The 20,048-nt window shown below is 40.1% G+C and overlaps 1 protein-coding gene across 1 annotated transcript; it reads left to right on the top strand.

The window, feature by feature from the left end:
- Positions 1 to 12,563: 12,563 nt before the first annotated feature.
- LOC138886200 (uncharacterized) lies at positions 12,564 to 13,669 on the top strand. The gene is made up of 2 exons (XM_070167250.1): positions 12,564 to 13,159; positions 13,486 to 13,669. The coding sequence occupies exons 1-2, from the start codon at positions 12,564 to 12,566 to the stop codon at positions 13,667 to 13,669; spliced, it is 780 nt and encodes a 259-aa protein (XP_070023351.1).
- Positions 13,670 to 20,048: the final 6,379 nt, after the last annotated feature.

The following is a 20,048-nucleotide window of genomic DNA, read 5'->3' as shown; positions in this document are numbered from 1 at the left end:
TGTCTAGTTGATGGATCTTTCACTTCATTTGCGGTGCTATAGAGATTAGCAAACGAAATGTCTTCATGCGGGTAACAGGTGCATAGATTCTTCATAGTCAATACCTTGCCTTTGCTTATAGCCTTTAGCCACAAGTCATGCCTTGTATCTCTCCACTTTTCCATCAACATTCTTTTTTGTCTTGTATACCCATTTTACTCCAATTGCTCGATGACCCTTGGGAAGAGTTGTTAAATCCTAATTGTTGTTCTTCTCTATTTACTCGATCTTCTCCTCCATGGCATGTCTCTATCTTTTGTCTATTACAACTTCATCAAAGTTTATTGGTTCACTATCAGCAAAGAGACAATATAAAAAATCAAAATTAGTAACTTCTTCTGTGTCATTATAGAGCTCTTGCATACTCCTCGTCCTTTGCGGTTGTTCATTTGAACTTTGTTGAGAAGAAGGAGATACAACAAGAGATGGAGTTGTGTCCTGCACAAGTTCCACGGTCTCTGGTTCTTCTTCATTACCAAAATATGGAAGAAAATCATATGAAGTTTCTTCCTGAGCTTCCCAATTCCATGTTAATTCTTCATCAAATTCAATATCACGACCCACTACCACCTTGCCATTGCTTGGGTTGTATAGCTTATAGTTTTTTGAACTCGTGTGATAGCCAACAAACACATGCTTGATGCTTCGATCGTCAAGCTTCACTCTCCCTTGATGTGGCACATGAGCATAGGCTATGCTCTTAAACATTTTCAAGTTCTTGACATTTGGCTTTCTTCCACTCCATACTTCTTGAGGGGTTTGATCTCTAATATTTCTTGTTGGAGACCTGTTGTTCAAATAAACTGCACAAGAAACAACTTCGGTCGTCCTTGGGCATACTTTTAGCTTTCAACATACATCTAGCCATATTGATAATCGTTCAATTCTTTCTCTCTGCAACTTCATTTTGTTGGGGTGAATAAGGTACCGTTAGAGTTAGAGGGCGATGAATTCTATGGGAATGACAAAAATCATTAAATTCTTTTGAAGGGAATTCGCCTCCTCTATCATACCTTAAAGCTTTTATTTCATGGCCACTTTCTTTTACACAACTACTTTGAAAATTTAAAAACACCAAAAGCTTCAGATTTTTGATTCAAGAAATAAACCCAAGTCTTACTACTAAAGTCATCAATGAAGAGCAAAAAGAATTAACTTTACCAAATGAAGGTGGATTGATTGGTCCACACACATCAGTATGAACAAGTTGCAGTGGCTTGGTTTCTCTTGACATGGACTTTCTCGGAAAACTCCTCCTTGCATGTTTTCCAAGAAGACAAGCTTCGCACAATTAATTGATGGTACCACATGCACCATCTTCTTTTCTCCCATTGATTTGAGCGCTTCAAAATTCAAGTGTCCAAATCGCATGTGCCAACACCATGATTCATCTTGCACATTAGCCTTCAAACACTTTGCATCAATTGTTATAAGATTTGGAGAAAATAATCTATTCTTTGTCATATGAACTTTAGCAATTAGAATTCCACTTGAATCTCCAAGTCAAAGATGCATATTTTCATATGGATGTCATATCCCTTTTCAAGAAATTGGCCCAAACTTAAAATATTACTTTTTAATTTTGGCACATAATAAACATCTCGAATTAACTTGTGGCCACCATTTTTACAAGAGATCAGAATCGTACATATCCCTTTCGATTTGAATCTTTGAGGTATCTCCAAAAGACACATTACCTCTCATATTTTATTGATCTCCACAAACTTCTCTTTGTATTCACACATATGATTGCGTGTCCAAATATCTCGAGCTACAATCATCCATGTCATCTTCCTTGAGTGCCAGCAACAATGTTGACTCATCTTCTTCTTTCTTGCCATCAATAAGGTTAGCTTTCTCTTCAACATTGCTACAACATTCCCAAGAGTAATGGCAAAATTTATGACAATTGTAACACACAATTTTTGATTTATCATACCTTTGTCCATTATTTTTTTGATAGTAGCCACGTCTTCTTCCTCCTATTTGTCCACAAACACGACCTCTGAATATTAGGTAGATTTTAACTTCATTGTTGAATTTGTTACCATTACTTCTTCCTCTTCCATGACTGTCACATTCTCATCCTCGTCCATTCCCTTGATAGGTTTTTTCACCTCTATTATCCTTAAAGGATGCATGAGTTTTAAGAAATTGCTCCAGTAGAACTTCTTGTCTCATCTTGATCTTTTCTTTATGGGCCTATAAAGAACCCTCCAATTGCTCCACCATCATAGAGTCTAAATCTTTAAACACCTCAATAACACACACCACAAAATCAAATTTAGGTATTAATGTGCGAAGGATCTTTTTTACCACACGGACATCTTCTGTGTCCTTCCCGTATCTTCTTAATTGATTCACAATAACCTTCACTTTTGAATAATAATCTGAAATGCATTCGGATTCTTTCATTTTTAGAACTTCAAAATTAGCCCTTAAAGTTTTAAGTTTTACCTTCCTCACCTTGTTAACTCCTTGGAGAGGATTTTTTGTTAAAATCTCCCAAGCTTCCTTTGAGGTGGTAGCATCTGCCACTTTCTCAAACATGTCATCATCCAAATATTGGTGGATGAGTATGAGGGCTCGTTGATCCTTCTTCCTTGTCTTTGCCAAGATATCTTTTTCATTTTGAGGCAGAGCTTCCTCATTATCGGATTTTGCATACCCTCTATCTATGATTTCCTACACATCCTGAGAGCCAAGAATGACTTTTATACGTAGACACCACCACCACCACCACCACCAACAACAACAACCCGTATAATCCCACTTAGTGGGGTCTGGAGATGGTAGTGTGTACGCAGACCTTACCCCTACCCTAAGCTAGAAAGGTTGTTTCCAATTAGACCCTCGACATCCTTCCCTCCAAGAACTTCCCACCTTGCTCTTGGGGAGACTCGAACTCACAACCTCTTGGTTGGAAGTGGAGGTTGCTTACCATCAGAGCAACCCCTCTTGTGGAGGTTTCTCATAATTATTTTTTGTGAGGTGGGTATAATGAAAAGATAGTGGACCATTATTTACCATGGCTCTGATACCATATTATGGGAAAAATAATATCCCGCCCAGGAATAATATCCATGATAAATAACAATAACACAAGAGAGTAACAACAATACCAAATCTTTTGACGGGGTATAATACAATACCCAAGAGGAGCAATATAATACCACTATAATATTATAACTCGGTACTGTCAAGAGATTACTACAACTTCAAAAGAAATAACACTCTTTATTTTAGATACTTCACTACGATATTACTCCCACTTACTATTTATCTCACAGACTATAATCTGTAGATTACTCTCTCTACTTTCTACTTCTCTCGTTTTGGTGTACTTGAAATGAGAAAACAAGGCTACTATATGTCGTTGCCTTTAGCCAATTAAAATGAGTTTTGGCAATTTACAAATCTGATTCTCCAATCACATTATTTCCTCTTTTTTTATTTTCTTTTATTCAATATGAGCCCCACACTATAGGTCAAACATAGATAATTTATTGTTGCTTCGAGACTTCCTTTCAGAGACATATTACAGTATGAAAAGGAAATGTTAGGTAAATAAATAAAACAAAGAGAATGTTATAAATTAATAATACCTAATAATATTCGCAACATAAAGATAATAAGATAGCACTACACTAAGATTCAGACAAAGCTTGAAGTTAATGTTACTTTGTTATAATAAATTTAATGCACAACGATCGTGAACTGGCATAGATAACCTTCAAGCATGTAACCTTGCCATCAACTGTAGTAATTGTCTTTTTCTTCATTCACCACATTCTATAAACCACATTAACAAACATAAAGAAGCTATAAACAAGTGTGAACACATGATTTTTGCCCTATATGAATTACTCCCACAAATTCAAAACAAAATAATTTTTCCATTGTTTGCAATTTCGTGGATTTTTGTAACATGTTTTGTTATTGTTTGCATTTGTCTGTGCATGTTTATTTTATTTTATTCATGAAAAAATACATTGCATTTGCATTTAGGATCTAATTTTGCATTTTTGAATTAATTAGTAATTTAGTTGTTTACAAAAATAGAAATATCACAAAAAATAACTCATTTTTGCATTTTTATTTGAGTTTCGAATTTTGGGAGTTTTTCTTTTAATTTGGTATTTTAATTATTTGTGGTAAGTGTTATTTAGAGTTAATTAATTCAACATGGTAGGATTAATTTGATTTAGGAATTAGTTTAGGTTTTTTTTTTGTTTTTGTTTTTAAAAGAAAGTAAAAAAAGGAATTTTGAAATAATTAAAAAGAAAAGAAGTGAGAGATTAGATTTTGGGCTATTTCATTTTTAATCCTTAGGCCTAATTCAGAAACCCGTCCAAACCGTTTGAGTCCAGCCCAAACCCATACCTCAACCTGGTCCGATATCTATGCTCAACCAAACGACGCCGTTCCAGCTTTTTCTCATCTCAACCGTTAGATCTTATTGATCCAACAGATCAGAACTTGATCTCCCTTAGGTATTTTACTGTTCGAACGACCCTTATCCCCTACCATTCCATTTCCCCCTCATTTCGTGTCTCTCCCAAACCCTAGAGACCGCCGCCCTAAATCCCCATCGCCTCCACCTTGCTCCGCCTTACTCCGCCCATCGGAAATCGCCTCAAAGCGGTTCCGATGGTCCAATCACTACCAAATTAATACCATGAACTCCCCTCCACCTCCCCATCCCAAATCTCCAAACAATTCCTCTCAAATCCCCCTCCGTCGCCTTGAATATGAGATTTAAGGTCATCGCCTAAAACATTAAAATTCCCAAAATCTGCCCAGAATTACACCACGAAACCCCTCATCTCCTTCCTTCCTCAAATATGTTCTTGTTTCCTCTCAAACTAGTCCGTTAGTGGTGGAGCAGAGGTATAGAACACCCTAGGTCTCTCCCTATGTTCTTTTCTGGTTCAGCAAGGTTGAGTGAACCCAAACCGTCATTAATCATTTGCCTTTTGTTAAGGACAATCGATTAATGACCGTCAAAGGTTCACTTTCATCTTCAAAAGGTTATTCGAGTTCATGCAGTTTCTTGTTGAAGCAGGTTTGGAATAATTTTGTGTTGACTGGTTTCCATTTGATCTTTTCTTTTTGTTTGTTTGTTTGTTTGTCTAGTTTTCTTTCTTCAGAAGTTTCATTTCTTATTTAATTGCATTATGTTTCTAGTTCATTAGTTAACTTGTTTGATAAATTGTTAATGACAATCGATTTCATAGGGTTCGAGTTTGATTTGTTTTCAATTCGTGAGTTTCTCTTCTTTTGGCTAGATTTCATTTTATGTTTGTGAATTAATTCTAGAACTGAAGCATTGAGATTAGTCAAGTATAGTTCCTCGCCTGCATTAATTCCTGCTTTCAAGAGCATTTTCTGAGTTCATGTTTATGTGTGTGAATGATCTTAGGATTAATTCAGGCTAATTCTTCATGATTTCATATGATTCAACAATATTTTTGAATTTCAGTCTGGTTGAAAGTGTCAGCTCGTTTGCCTACTATTTATTATGATTGTGAGCATTCAGAACTCGGGGGGGGGGGGAGGGGGAGGGGAGGGGGGTAAATGTATAATTAGGAACTTTAAGGGTAGTTCTGGAGATTGGTTAGCTTGGGAATCTTTGGTAACCAATTGGGGAAGCTTCCTAAATGGACAACTGCCCAGATTTGTTAAGAGAGACAGGCTAGAAAATTGAAAATATCTGAAGGAAAAGGACAACTGTCCAAAAATCAGTTTTAAAAGATGCTCTGTGAGGGTATTTTGGGGAAAAGCTGATTGCCTTGCCTTGGAAGGCACACAACAGCCCCCAGCCTTATAAATGAAGCTTTTTATTTCACTCAACACACGGGGGACACACCCTAAAAGACTGAAAATTCTCTGCATTAATTTGGGGTCAAACACTGCTTGGTATCACACTCTAGGAGAACACCAGAAAAATCAAAAAAATGGCTGAGAGAGTTCATTGATATTTCTGCATCTTTTGGGTTAAAAATTGGTTCCAAATTTGCTCTTTAGTTTTAAGCATTAACTGGAATTCAAAACTTCGAAGAACTTCTGTTTTGCTGGGTAAAAATGGTTTAAGATTTGAGCCTGTTTGTGTTTTGGAGCTGCTGGTTCATATGCTCTGTTACTGCTGCTAAGTCCTCATTTTCTTTGATTTCTCTCGATATCCAGGTGCACACTTTTAAGCCCTATTGGTTGAGAAGTTGGATTTGAAAAGTGAAATGAGAAGCAGAAAGTTTAAAGTATAGTACCAGTTATTTGTGCTTCAGCTGTACCTCTTTTTGATTCTGTGTTTTGATAGTTTAGTTCTTATCATTGTATAGTATCATGGGTCTGTTAAGGTGCTGTAGCAACAGACTTAGTCGAGGCATTTGAATTTTAGCCTTACTTTAATTTCGGTTGAAATAAGTGTTCATGTTTGGTGATGATCTTGTGTTGACCTAGCTATTATGACAAGTTTAGGTTAGAGACAAACTGAATGATGTGTAGTCTGTTATTTTAAAGCATTGGGATGTATTGTTTTGCCTAGAATTAGTCGTCCTGTGATATGTGGTTGTAAACTCGTATTGAAGATAGTTTGATTTGCCTATTAGTCTTGTTTAAATTCTGGCATAAATCAGTTTAGTGTTTAATATTTTGTGAAATGAGGTTTAAACCTTGTAGCCTGAATCTTGATTTACTGCTATGAAGGAAGGGCTTAAACATATGTTGTTTGCCTCTGAGGAGACTCGATCTCAAGTCCTAAACCCCCAGCAATGGACCTTGAACATGATTTGGGCTCTTTTAGGCCCAATGTTATTTTCCTAAGTGATGCGGTCACGTGAGTCTAAGGCAGACTTGGGCCCAAATCACGTTAATAATTCAGAGATTCAGTTTTAATTGCTCTACTTTAAGTAATCAACGATCCAGAAGCTGAAATGTTAGTTTAATTATGTGTCACATATAGTTTTAGCTGATTGGTATCTAATGGGTTGTGTACAATTGTTGGCTTATGAAAGCTGGGCCTAAAGCTGGCCCAATTAATGAGATCAATCCCAGAATTGAGTACAAGTCTCTATGCTGTTTTTTTGGTCATCTATTCTTTCATCACGAGTGGGCCCATTTCGAGCCCACATCGGAAGGTATTCATAAATATGGGTCGGCACTTGTTTCATTTTCGTTAAGCCCAGTCTTCATTATTTGTTTATGATGGTCTAAGCCATTTGTTTAATTGACCGAAACTTTCTCTCTTGTGCCAGCCCTTTAGCTATGTTGAGTAAAACCCCAAATCGCTCAGTGCTAATTAATTAATTACTCGTAATAAGTCGAGGAGTGCCGTGCCGAACAAAGCTCAAAATGCATGGCCCTCGCTTAATTGAATTTCTATCCTTAGAAATCAGGCACACCATTTAGCGAACTTTCCATGGCCCTCGCAAAGTTGTAAATGCGTAGTTGCTCTAGGCGCGTTATTTTAATAATTACCTTCCTAAACTCGGATGTGCATTTCATGTGACCCAAATCCAAATCTTAACAGCGCTAAATAACATATGTCTCGGACTGCGGGTGCATTTCATGTGGCGTAGTCCAAAGACGTATTTTATATGACATTGAAATATTCCTTAAATAATTAAAAGCGGTTTTAAAGTAAAAATGCACATAGGTTTAAAAGTGTTTTAAAATCAGATAATTAGGCCAATAAAAACAGTTGAGCGACCATGCTAGAACCACGGAACTCGGGAATGCCTAACACCTTATCCTGGGTTAACAGAATTCCTTACCCGGATTTCTGTGTTCGCGGATTGTAAAACAGAGTCAATCTTTTCCTCGATTCGGGATTTGAACGGGTAACTTGGGACACCATAAATTATCCCAAGTGGAGAATCTGAATCTTTAAATAAATAATCCCATTTTGATTGTCACTTAAATTGAAAAAACCTCCCTTATACCCCCGGGGGTAGTAAAAAGGAGGTGTGACAACTCTGGCGACTCTGCTGGGGATCGAACCCAGAATCTCTGGTTCAGTGTTCAAGAATTCGAGCTTAGAATAATTGTTATATTTGGCTTTATTTATTATCTGGTTTTATTTACATGCTTGGGTAATGTGCTAAATGTTGCTTTTACCGCTTTGATATTTTGTGAACTGTATATAAACTGCTACGAAACCCTTCTTCTCTCTGAATCTTCTAAATCATTTGAGAATGGTACACTTCGTGTGACTTCTCTTCTGTCTAGAGTATTATCCAATTTTAGAACGAGGTTCAGACAAGTTGCAAAATCGGTGAAGCTTCTGTATTCCCGATACGCTGCCCCCCCCCCCGACTCGAGTTGTCCGCTCGGGTAAGCTAGGTCTAGAACAATAAACTCAGGTTTTAAACCTAGTATAATAAAGTCTCATGCCGGATTCCTAGTAGGAACGTTTGTTTGCATCACGTGCATTTAACTTTGGAGACTCAACACAGGGGTTGGGTCTGTCTAGGACAGGTGTACCCGAAATGAAAAGGCCATCCTGATGCATCCTACTGGCTACTTGTGCATTTATTTGCTTCGAATTTGCATGTTGACCGGCTTATGAATAATTAGAGGAGAGTTGGAAAAGAAAAGTCAATGTGAGGGCTCAGAGAGATAATTATTTGTTTTTGAAAAATCGGTGTCCAAAATATACTGAAACTCACAAAATTCTGACAAAAATTTTCTGTTTTTCTTTCTTTTAAAAAAAATAGTTGGCTTTTATTTTCGTCAAATCTGCCCGAACTACGCCAGTTTGATTCTCACCGGATGTGGGATACGTAGGCAACCCCCCTCGGGTCCAACTTCCCTTTTGCGAAAATAGCCTAAAAAGAAATAAAATTTTTATTTTTATTGTAAATAAGCAGGGTGATGCCATTCTTGTCTAAAATAGCTGAATGTCCTTAAAAGGGCGCTAGAAGACCGTTTTTACAAGAACAGCTGCCTTTGGTCATTTTTCAAGGTTTTGGCCGGTTAGCAAACACAGCCTTAAAATCTTCTTCCTCGAAGTGCTGAAAGGCCGTATTGGCAAAGCCGGATGTTTTTATGAAAATTTTGAAAAAATAGTGATAACCTTTTCTTGAGTCAAATGAGTCTTAATTTTTCTCCTAATTAAAATCACCCTAATAAATGTGCAGGATGAGCATTGATGAAAATGAACCCTTCTCAACTCTTAAAGAGATCCCCTTACAGCTCCACATGTGGTGGAACGATTTAGGGAAAGACAGTAGAGGAACCGTGGTCAGGGTTTTGGGGTGGCCTTATCGGACTTTTGAACGTCAAGCCAAGACTGGACATGATTGAAGCCTTGATACCTTTTTGGAATACTACTCGCAATGTGTTCCGCTTTTCTGACTTTGAGCTCACACCCACGCTAGAGGAAATTGGGGGTTACGCCGGCCTCAATGGAAACCTTAGAAGTCTTTACCCTGTTTCACCAAGACCGGTATCTCCCCACAAATTTCTTGATATGTTGAGTATTAGTCGGGACGTTCAGGATGGGAGTTTGTCTGAAGGGTATTGCACTTTTCAGTTCTTGTATCATCGCTATGGTAACCCCCAAGGCTTTGAAGCATCGAACACTGGTTTGACTCATGCCGGAAATAAAGATAAGTGGGAGGCAAGGCGAGGTTTGGTTTTTATAGTAGCATTCTTGGGTATTGTAATCTGTCCATGAGATGACGACAACATAGAATTGGGCCTCGTGGGAATGGTTGATATTGCAATCAAGAGAGCTAATGGAACCTTGGTTCCCCTAATCTTGTCTGAGATTTATCGAGCTTTGACCATTTGTCGGAAAGGGGGAAAGTTCTTCCAAGGCTGCAATTTACTACTACAATTGTGGATATAGGAATATCTCTGCCACCGTGTCGGGTATATGAACCACGGTATGACCTATTTGAAATGCATCGAAGAATTTGAAAGTCGAATGGTGGGTATTGCCTTTACTGAGGGTACTGAGGTTTGGTTTGCACTCTTGAGCTCTTTGACTGCCGATAAAATTGAGTGGGCGTTCGGATGGCTTCCTGTCACCGAAGCAGTATACATGTCAGCCGAAGTGTGTTATCTTCTCCTTATGGGCATCCGAAGCATCCAGCCATATGCTCTTCACAGGGTTTTGTGCTAACTGGGCAGATTTCAAACCATTCCCCATGACGAGGATTTGAGTAGACATGTCGTAGAGTTAGGCCCTAAGGCCATATTTCCGGAAGGAAGAGTTCACCAGCTGTGGAATGAATGCAAATTTCTTGAACCTAAGACCATGGTCCAGGATTTAGCTAGAGGTGAGGTAGACCCCAAGTACGTTATTTGGTTTGACAAAAGGTTTCAGATTCCTGAGAGACCTGCTAAGAGAGCTCATGTTCAACAATTCACTAACGACTCGCAAGAGCAGTGGGGCTGGTTGGCAAAGGAAGAAAGCTACAGGGCTAAAATAAGTAAGTTAGAAGGACAAATCAGGGACCTTAAATTTGGTAACAATATCCAGGCGGCCGCAGATGAAGGGGAAAAGAAAAGGCTAACTCAGGAAAATGAAGCCCTCAAAGCTCAAATCCAGAAAATAAGAATAGCTGCTAGAAACCCGGAAAGAAGCCGAGCGGATGAAAGGCTTATAAGCAGTCTGAGAAAGAAAACACTTGAGTGTCAAGATGGCCTAGAAAAGTCTGAGGTCAGTCTAGCAAAAGTCTGGGCTCAATTGACAAAGAATGCAGAAGGACGGGTACATTTTGTGCAACAAATGAAAAGAAAATATGAAGGGACAACCATCAATCTAAAGAGAAAAGTAACTACCCTTGAGAATGTGGCAGCCAAACAGGCCAAGGACTTTAAAGCTGATAGGGAACATTGTTATGATTTGATGGCTCAGATAGAGGAAGAAATACAACAGTTGCAAAATCAAAACCATCACAACACTCAGATGTTGGAAGCCCAGAATTAACAGGTCGGGCATCTGCTTCAGGAAAAGGGTAGAATACAAGAGAGGGTCAAAGCCATTGCTGACTACATTGTCATGAAATGCCAAGCATGTGAGGACGTGACCCATACCACTTTCTTCGCTGCAGTGATGACATTCGTCCGCCAGATAATGAGTGATTTGGAGCGGCTTCAAGGGGATCTCGCATGTAGGCCCGTGGCGAGATCGAATGATGTCCCATGGGCCCCAGGAGCATTTGAGGCATTGATGTATTCATGATTTTTACTCAAGTCTGTATTTTCTTTCTGTTGGAGTCTGTTAGTCTGTTTCGAGTCTGTATTTTCATCTTTCTGTTGGAGTCTGTTAGTTTCCTTTTTCGAGCCTGTTGGTTTTTATGGTCAAAATTTGGTATGATGAGTCGTTGTAATTAAAACATTTTATTTTTATGAAAAATTTGAAAATCCCAAAATGTTTTTATTTATTTTGGCATTTATCACCCAGAACTACGCTTGGTCTGATTCATGCGGGGTCATGATACGCGGGCAATCTCCACAGGATTCAATCGTAACCAAAAGAGTGATAAAAGAAAAAAAAGAGAAAAAGAGGAAAACAAAAGAGAAAAGAAGAAAAAAAAAGGGAGAGAAAACAAGAAACGGTGGGGAGGAAACAATGGCAAAGCAAAAGAGAGAAATGAGAAAATAAAGAATAACGAGAAATCGAGCAAAGAAAGAGAAAAAAAAAAGAAAAAAAGGAAAAAGAGAAGTTGCAAATGGAAATTGGAGAAAGCCGGGATGACTCAAGCAACCGATCAAATGCATGATAGAAATAGTTAAACTGCTTAGGTGCATTACATTCCCTAAATGTGCGGTTGCCTATCTGTTAAGCTCTAATCGCTAATAAATTTGTTGTTGATAATCAATACAGGAAGGTGGTCAGTTTTTTTGGCATTCTGGTAACTCACCCATACAACTCCCGGTCCAAAAACAAGTCGATCATGGCCAACCATGAACTTTATGCGAGTGTTATCGATCCTTCGAGAGAGGTGGAAGAGTCGGATGTTAATTTGAAAGAAGAGATGTATAAGCTGAAACAACAGATGGCCGAGATGTATCAAGCATGGGCAAAAAGGCACCCACCACCGCTTTATCCCGCCAACCCTGCCTTCGTCCCACCATTGGCTCAGTCTCAGGAACCTCCTGCTACCGATTCGTCCCCGGGCTTTCCCATTTCCCACCACTACTAAAGCACCACAAGCTCCACCACCCAAACCAGTTCCATACCCTCCTCTACCAGTCACTCCTATCTTCGTGGCACCCCCACCTACTACACTCCACAGATCCTCCAGCGAACACTTATTCCAAGCCCACGATAACCAATATTACCCCCGGAGCCCACTTTCAAGGCTCCAGAACCCTATTCCTTCACTCCTCGTTTTGATCTCCCTATGGAAACTGAGAAACCATCTAAGAATCCCGAACATGAGGAGATGTTCAGGAAAGTTAAAAGCCTGGAATAGTCATTCAGAAACATATAGGGGTTGAGAGGTCAGGTAAGTGTGGCTTACAAAGATCTATGTTTATTTCCAGATGTTCAATTGCCCGCAGGGTTTAAGATGCCCAAGTTTGATTTGTATGATGAGCACGGAGACCCGGTGGCGCACTTGAGAGGTTTCTGTAGCAAAATGAGGGGATATGGCGGGAAAGAAGAGTTGCTAATGGCATATTTCAGTCAAAGTTTGAGTGGTTCGGTGCTAGAGTGGTACACTCGGCAGGATCACGACAGATGGTATACATGGGATGATCTAGCCCAGGCATTCGCTTGTCATTTTCAATATAATCTTGAGATTGTTCTGGATCGTCTGTCGTTGACAAAGATTGAGAAAAAGTACAATGAAAGCTTCAGGGAGTATGGTTTTTGGTGGAGAGAACAGGCAGCAAGGGTTGACCCTCCAATGAAAGAAAGCGAAATGGTGGATTATTTTCTGCAGGCCTTAGAGCCTACTTATTACGGCCATCTGGTATCAGCTATAGGCAAGTCCTTCAATGAAGTAGTGAAGATGGGAGGTATGGTGGAAGAAGGGCTCAAGTCAAACAAAATCATGAGCTATTCAGCTATTAAAGAAACTACCCAGGCCATTCAGAGCGGAACTGGGGGAGTAATTGGAAAGAACAAGAAAGAGGATGTGGCAACGATTGATTCAGGAGCTTGGTTCGGACCCAGGGGCTCATCTCACCACTATCATCAGCTTCGACCCCACCACCAAACCTACCCCCATACCCCGTATAATCCACCCCAACATTACTATCCATCACCAGACCCCCATTTTTCTGTCCACCACGCCCAAACATACAACCAACCCCTACCCACGCACAATGGCGTGCACCAGCCCCACAAAATACCTACCCACCCCCACGATCCTACCAAAACCCTCCTAGACCAGATTTCCGGCCCAATCAAGCAGTTAAGAACAAGAGGTTGTAGAGGAAGAAAACCTTCACTCCATTGGGAGAGTCCTATACTAGTTTGTTCCACAGGCTAAGACAATTGGATATGCTGAGGCCGATCGAGTCAAAATTGTCAAATCCTTCCCCAAGAAATCTTGATTATTCTGTAAGCTGCGAATATTGTTCTGGTGCTCTGGGGCATGACACAGAGAAATGCTGGCATTTGAAAAATGCTATCCAGGAGCTCATTGATACAAATCGGATTGAAGTCTAAGCTCCGGAGGCGCCCAATATCATCCAGAACCCGTTGCCAACCCATCAGGAGACAAATATGATCGAGATAGTACATAAGGAAGGGGAGCCTAAGAAGCCTTCACAGACCGTCATGATGATTTGGTCCAGCGAAGTCAAGCCGGTTGAAAAATCAACAAGTGAGATATCAGTGATCAAGTTGAGCGGGACAAACAGTGAACCATCTACGGTAGTCAAGAAGGGGTCCTTAAGTAATGTTGCAGCGAAACAAGAAAGGGCAAAAGTAGTTGTGCCAGGAGTGGCGAACAAGCCTATCGTGATTGTGGAGGGTGCCCACACAAATCCTGTCATTATCTAGCCTGTAACCCAGTTACCGATAGTCAACAACAAGGCTATCCACTGGAATTATGAACGGGTGATAGTGACTTACAAAGGAAAAAAAGTTAAAGAAGAAGTCTATGAGACCCATGGATTGACTTGTTCGGGGAGATGTTTTGCCCCCGAGGAGTTAAGAAAAGCTAAAACCTCCAAAGAAAACCCAGTGCTAGTAAAGAAAGCAGTAACTAAAGAAGAGGCAGAAGAGTTTTTAAGAAAGATGAAGGTGCAAGACTATTCCATTGTGGAGCAGTTGAGAAAGATGCATGCTCACATTTCATTGTTGTCATTGTTAATCTACGCAGACGAGCATCGTCGGGCCTTGATAAAAATCCTGAACGAGGCTCACGTTCCCGACAAAATCTCAGTGAACCATTTGGAAAAGATAGCCAACAAGATATTTGAGGTAAACATAGTCACTTTTTTTGATGATGAGTTGCCCATGGAGGGTACTGAGCACAATAGAGCCCTCTATCTTACGGTGAAATGCGAAGATTCCATGGTTACCCTGGTATTGGTCCACAATGATTCCAGTGCAAACATTTGCCCTCTCTCTACTCTGAACAAGTTGAAAGTGGACGATGAGAGGATTCACAAAAATAGTATCTACGTTCGGGGATTTGATGGCGGAGGGAAAGATTCAGTTGGTGATATAGTGCTTGAGCTGACAATAAGACCAATTGAATTCACCATGGAGTTCCACGTGCTAGATGTAGTTGTTTCCTACAATATGTTTTTAGGTCGACCTTGGATTCATGCCGCCAAAGCAGTCCCGTCTACTCTACACCAGATGGTCAAGTTTGAATGGGACATACAGGAAATCGTTGTACACAGCAATGATAGTTTGTGTGCTCCCAGTGATGCCATTGTTCCGTTTATTGAGGTTGAAGATGACAATGGGCCTTGGGTTTACCAAGTTTTTGACACAGTGTCGGTCGAGAAAATTCCAGAAGGGAAATGTGTTCCAATTCCGAAGGTAACCGCCGTGCCAGTCATGGTAGCCATTGAAATGCTGAAAAATAGTTTTGTACTTGGTAAGGGTTTGGTGCATCTCTGCAAGGTATCATAAAGCGGTGTCTATCCCTAAAAACCTGGGTACATTTGGTCTGGGATTCAAGCCCACAGCCGCAGACGTGAAAAGAGTTAGAAAGTTGAAACAGAGGGCGTGGGTCCTTCCAAAGCCTATCCCACGTCTCTCTAGGTCGTTTGTCAATCCTGGCGCCAGGAAACGCCTAGTAAAAATAGTTCTTAATTCTATGGTTGATCTTGATAAAGAGTTGATTAAAAGGTTCGAGAAGTCGTTCGACGATGTGAATATGGTGGAAGTTAGAGAGGGCTCTAGCAAGGCGGATGTGCAATTTGTTGGGCCCAGTGCAAAGATTAATAATTGGAAGCTACTCCTCTCCCTACCCTGAAGGAGTTTTGGCAGTTTGCTTTGATTTACTTTCAGTTTATCTGGATTATTCCAGGGTTGTAATTCAGATTCTATGTTCCGTCCGTTTGGATGTATAAACCTTGTTATCTTTTAATTTCAATGAAGTGCAATTTCCCTTTTTCATCATTCCTGATAGTTTTTATTTTTGTTTTTCTTTTCTTCCTTGTATAGTTCTTTTTATGCTGGTTTTAATGACATGACATATATGAGGAATCTTCGACCCAGTCTTAAAAGCCAATCTAATTCTAAAATAATAATTCAAAAAATAGATTGTGATGATGAATCAGAATATGATGAGGATGAGGCCTTGATGAGATTAGTAAAGAATTAAGCCATTTTGAAGAATAACCCAAGCCTAACCTGAGTGATACAAAAGCAATCAATTTAGAGGACTCAGATAATATCAGAGAAACTAAGATAAGTGTCCATCTTGAACCATAAATCAGGGAAGAGATAATTAAAACATTGTTTTAATACAAAGATATTTTCGCATGGTCATATGACGACATGCTCGGTCTAAGCACTAAATTGGTGGTTCACAAATTGCCCACTAACGTGACATTTCCTCCTGTCAAGCAGAAGTTGAGAAAGTTCAAAACTGATATGAGTATGAAGATTAAAGAAGAGGTCACAAAGCAATTTGATGCAAAGGTCATTCGAGTCATGCAGTATCCCACTTGGTTAGCCAATGTTGTGCCTGTGCCAAAGAAGGATGGCAAGGCCAGAGTGTGTATTGATTACCGTGATCTCAACAAGGCTGGTCCAAAGAACAACTTCCCACTACCAAATATCCACATTTTGATTGATAATTGTGCCAAGCATGAGATTGAGTCTTTTGTGGATTGCTATGCGGGCTATCATCAGATCTTAATGGATGAGGAAGATGCGGAAAAGACGACATTCATCACGCCATGGGGAACATATTGCTATCGGGTCATGCCTTTCGGTTTGAAAAATGCTGGGGCAACTTACATGAGGGCAATGACGACCATACTCCACGACATGATATATAAGGAGATCAAAGTTTATATGGATGATGTGATCATAAAGTCCAGGAAGCAGTCTGACCTTGTCAGAGATTTGAGAAAGTTCTTTCAAAGGCTTCGCAGGTACAATCTTAAGCTCAATCTTGCAAAGTGCACATTTGGTATGCCATCTGGAGACCTGTCAAAGATCAAAGCTATTCAAGAATTGCCACCCCCCAAGGAACAAGACCGAGGTGATGAGTCTATTAGGGAGGTTTAATTACATCAGCAGGTTTATTTCTCAGCTTACGACAACTTGTGAGCCTATCTTCAAACTGTTGAAGAAGGATGCTGCGGTCAGGTGGACTGATGAATGTCAAGAAGAATTTGATAGGATAAAGGGGTACTTGTCAAACCCACATGTGCTGGTCCCAACAGAATCGGGAAGACCTTTGATTCTGTATTTTGACGGTCTTGGATAATTCATTTGGTTGTGTGTTGGGTCAGCATGACATCATTGGCAGGAAGAAGCAAGCCATCTATTATCTCAGCAAGAAGTTCACATCTTATGAGGTTAAGTACACTCACCTTGAAAGGACATGTTGCGCCCTAACTTGGGTAGCACAGATGTTGAAGCATTATTTGTCATCTTACACTACCTACCTCATTTCTCGCTTGGATCCGTTAAAGTATATCTTTCAGAAGCCTATGCCCATAGGGAGACTTGTGAAGTGGCAGATTTTGCTCACAGAATTTGACATTATCTATGTGACTCGGACCGTGATGAAGGCCCAAGCATTGGCCGATCATTTGGCCAAGAACCCGGTTGATGAAGAGTATGAACCATTGAGAACTTATTTCCCCGATGAAGAAGTGATGCACATTGATGAGTTGGAACAAGTTGAAAAGCCAGGTTGGAATCTTTTCTTTGATGGGGCTACTAACATGAAAGGCGTTAGGATAAAAGCTGTACTCGTTTCTGAAATAGGGCATCACTACCCTGTTATGGCTCAACTTTGTTTCTACTGTACTAACAACATGGCTGAGTACGAGGCATGCATTTTGGGTTTGAGGTTAGCTGCAGACATGGGTGTCCAGGAAGTCTTGGTCTTGGGAGACTCGGACCTTCTGGTGCACCAAATTCAAGGGGAATGGGAAACACGAGATTTAAAACTCATACCATACCGACAGTGTTTGCATGATCTTTGTCAACGGTTTCGATTAGTAGAGTTCAGGCATATACCAAGGATCCATAATGAGGTTGCCGATGCTTTGGCTACTCTGGCGTCAATGTTACATCATCCAGATAAGGCTTATGTTGACCCTTTGCATATTTAGGTCCGCGGTCAGCATGCTTACTGTAACATGGTGGAAGAAGAACTTGATGGTGAGCCGTGGTTCCATGATATCAGGGAGTATATCAGGATAGGGGTGTACCTAGTACAAGCCACAGGTGATCAAAAGAGAATGATTCGACGGTTGGCAAGTGGATTTTTCTTTAGTGGAGGAGTTTTATACAAAAGAACCCCAGATCTTGGATTGTTAAGATGCATAGATGCTAGACAGGACACAACTATCATGACCGAAGTACATTCTGGAGTCTGTGGACCGCATATGAGTGGGTACATTCTAGCAAAGAAGATTCTCCGAGCAGGTTATTATTGGCTCACCAATGAGCGAGATTGTATCAGTTTTGTGCGCAAGTGTCATCAATGTCAAGTGCATGAAGATTTGATTCATTCTCCGCCATCTGAATTGCATACAATGTCTGCACCATGGCCCTTTGTTGCTTGGGGCATGGATTTCATTGGACCGATTGATCCAGCAACATCAAATGGGCACAGGTTCATTCTGGTGGCCATCAATTATTTCACCAAGTGGGTTGAAGCTAAAACTTTCAAGTCTGTGACCAAGAAAGCGGTGGTCGATTTTGTGCACTCAAATATCATTTGTCGGTTTGGAATCCCAAAGGTGATCATCATAGATAATGGTGCTAATCTCAACAGTCATTTGATGAAAGAGGTATGTCAACAGTTTAAGATCACGCATCACAATTCCACCCTATACCACCCCAAGGTGAATGGAGCAGTCGAGGCAACCAACAAGAACATAAAGAAGATACTTCGGAAAATAATGGAAGGTTCCAGGCAATGGCATGAAAAGCTGCCCTTTGCATTGTTGGGTTATCGCACTACTGTTCGTACTTCAGTAGGGGCAACTCCTTATTTGTTGGTATACGGCACTGAAGTAGTGATACCCGCGGAAGTTGAAATCCCATCCCTTCGGATTGTCGCGGAAGCCGAAATTGATGACTATAAGTGGGTTAAAACCCGCCTGGAGCAATTGAGTTTGATCGATGAGAAAAGATTGGCAGCAGTGTGTCATGGCCAGTTGTATCAACAGAGAATGGCAAGAGCATATAACAAGAAAGTGCGTCCACGGAAGTTTAAAGTGGGTCAACAAGTATTGAAACGTATCCTTCCACATCAGGCTGAAGCAAAAGGCAAGTTCGCCCCAAATTGGCAGGGACCGTTCATCGTAACGAGAGTGTTGTCCAATGGTGCTTTGTGTTTAACAGATATAGAAGACAAATGTGTAGAAATGACTATCAATTCTGATGCGGTCAAAAGATATTATGTATGATTTCTTTGATTAAATTGTGTTTGTTTGTACTTGGCATATTTTAAAGATTGGAATGATAAAGGCATTTTGTTCTGCTATCTAAACACTTTATCCTTTGTTACCCCTTTGAGCCTTATTTATTTCCTTTCGTACCCCTTTTTTGGAATCAGTAGCAAAGATCAGAAACGCAAGCGCGAAAGATAAGTAAAAGAAATGAGAGAAGAAAAAAAACAAAAAAACAAGAGAGAAAAAGAAAAGTAAAGAAAAAAAAAAGAGAGAACAACAAAACAACAAAAAGATAAAAAGAAAGAAATAAAAAAAATAGAAAGAAAAGAAAGAGAAAAGAGAAAATCACAACAACAAAGTAATTCCTACTTCATGAACTACGTTTGACCCGATTCCTTTTAAGGATACGTAGGCTGCCTCACGGTTCGGTCTCATCAAAATAAAAATTTAGAAGTCCCCATGCAAAAAAACTGGGGCAGAAAGTTGTGGTTGTTGTAAGAGATCTGATTCCAAAAGCTATAATTTTGAACCCATTCAAGCCGTTTTGAGCCTTAGTGATATCCCTTCTTTCTAACCCTATCCCAAAGCCTACATTACGGTCCAAAGAAAGACCTTCTGACCAGTCTTCGAGAGATGCCAAGTAGAGCGTGTAGAGTTGATTCATATCAGGGGCAACACTCCAGTCCAAACAAGGAAAATAGAAAATAAGAGAGTCTTATTGGTGAAAACCCTCACGGGCACCGTAAGGCGATGAAAGCTGAGAGAAATAAAAAATGAGAGAGTCTTATTGGTGAAAAACTTCACGGGCACCTTGAGGCGAATGTGAGTTAAGAGATGAACAAATGAGAGAGGTTTGTTGGTGAAAACCCTTCAGGGCACCGCAGGCCGAACATGGTCTGTGATTTGTTGAAGAGATTGGGTTTTTGAAGATCTCGGGGCATAAAATACAACTACTGAAAGTTGATTGTTTGGACGGACTGGGCCGATTAATCCGAAAT

This window comes from Nicotiana sylvestris, chromosome 2 (assembly GCF_000393655.2).
Source record: "Nicotiana sylvestris chromosome 2, ASM39365v2, whole genome shotgun sequence".
Taxonomy (NCBI): domain Eukaryota; kingdom Viridiplantae; phylum Streptophyta; class Magnoliopsida; order Solanales; family Solanaceae; genus Nicotiana; species Nicotiana sylvestris.
This window is presented reverse-complemented; position numbering and strand designations above follow the sequence as displayed.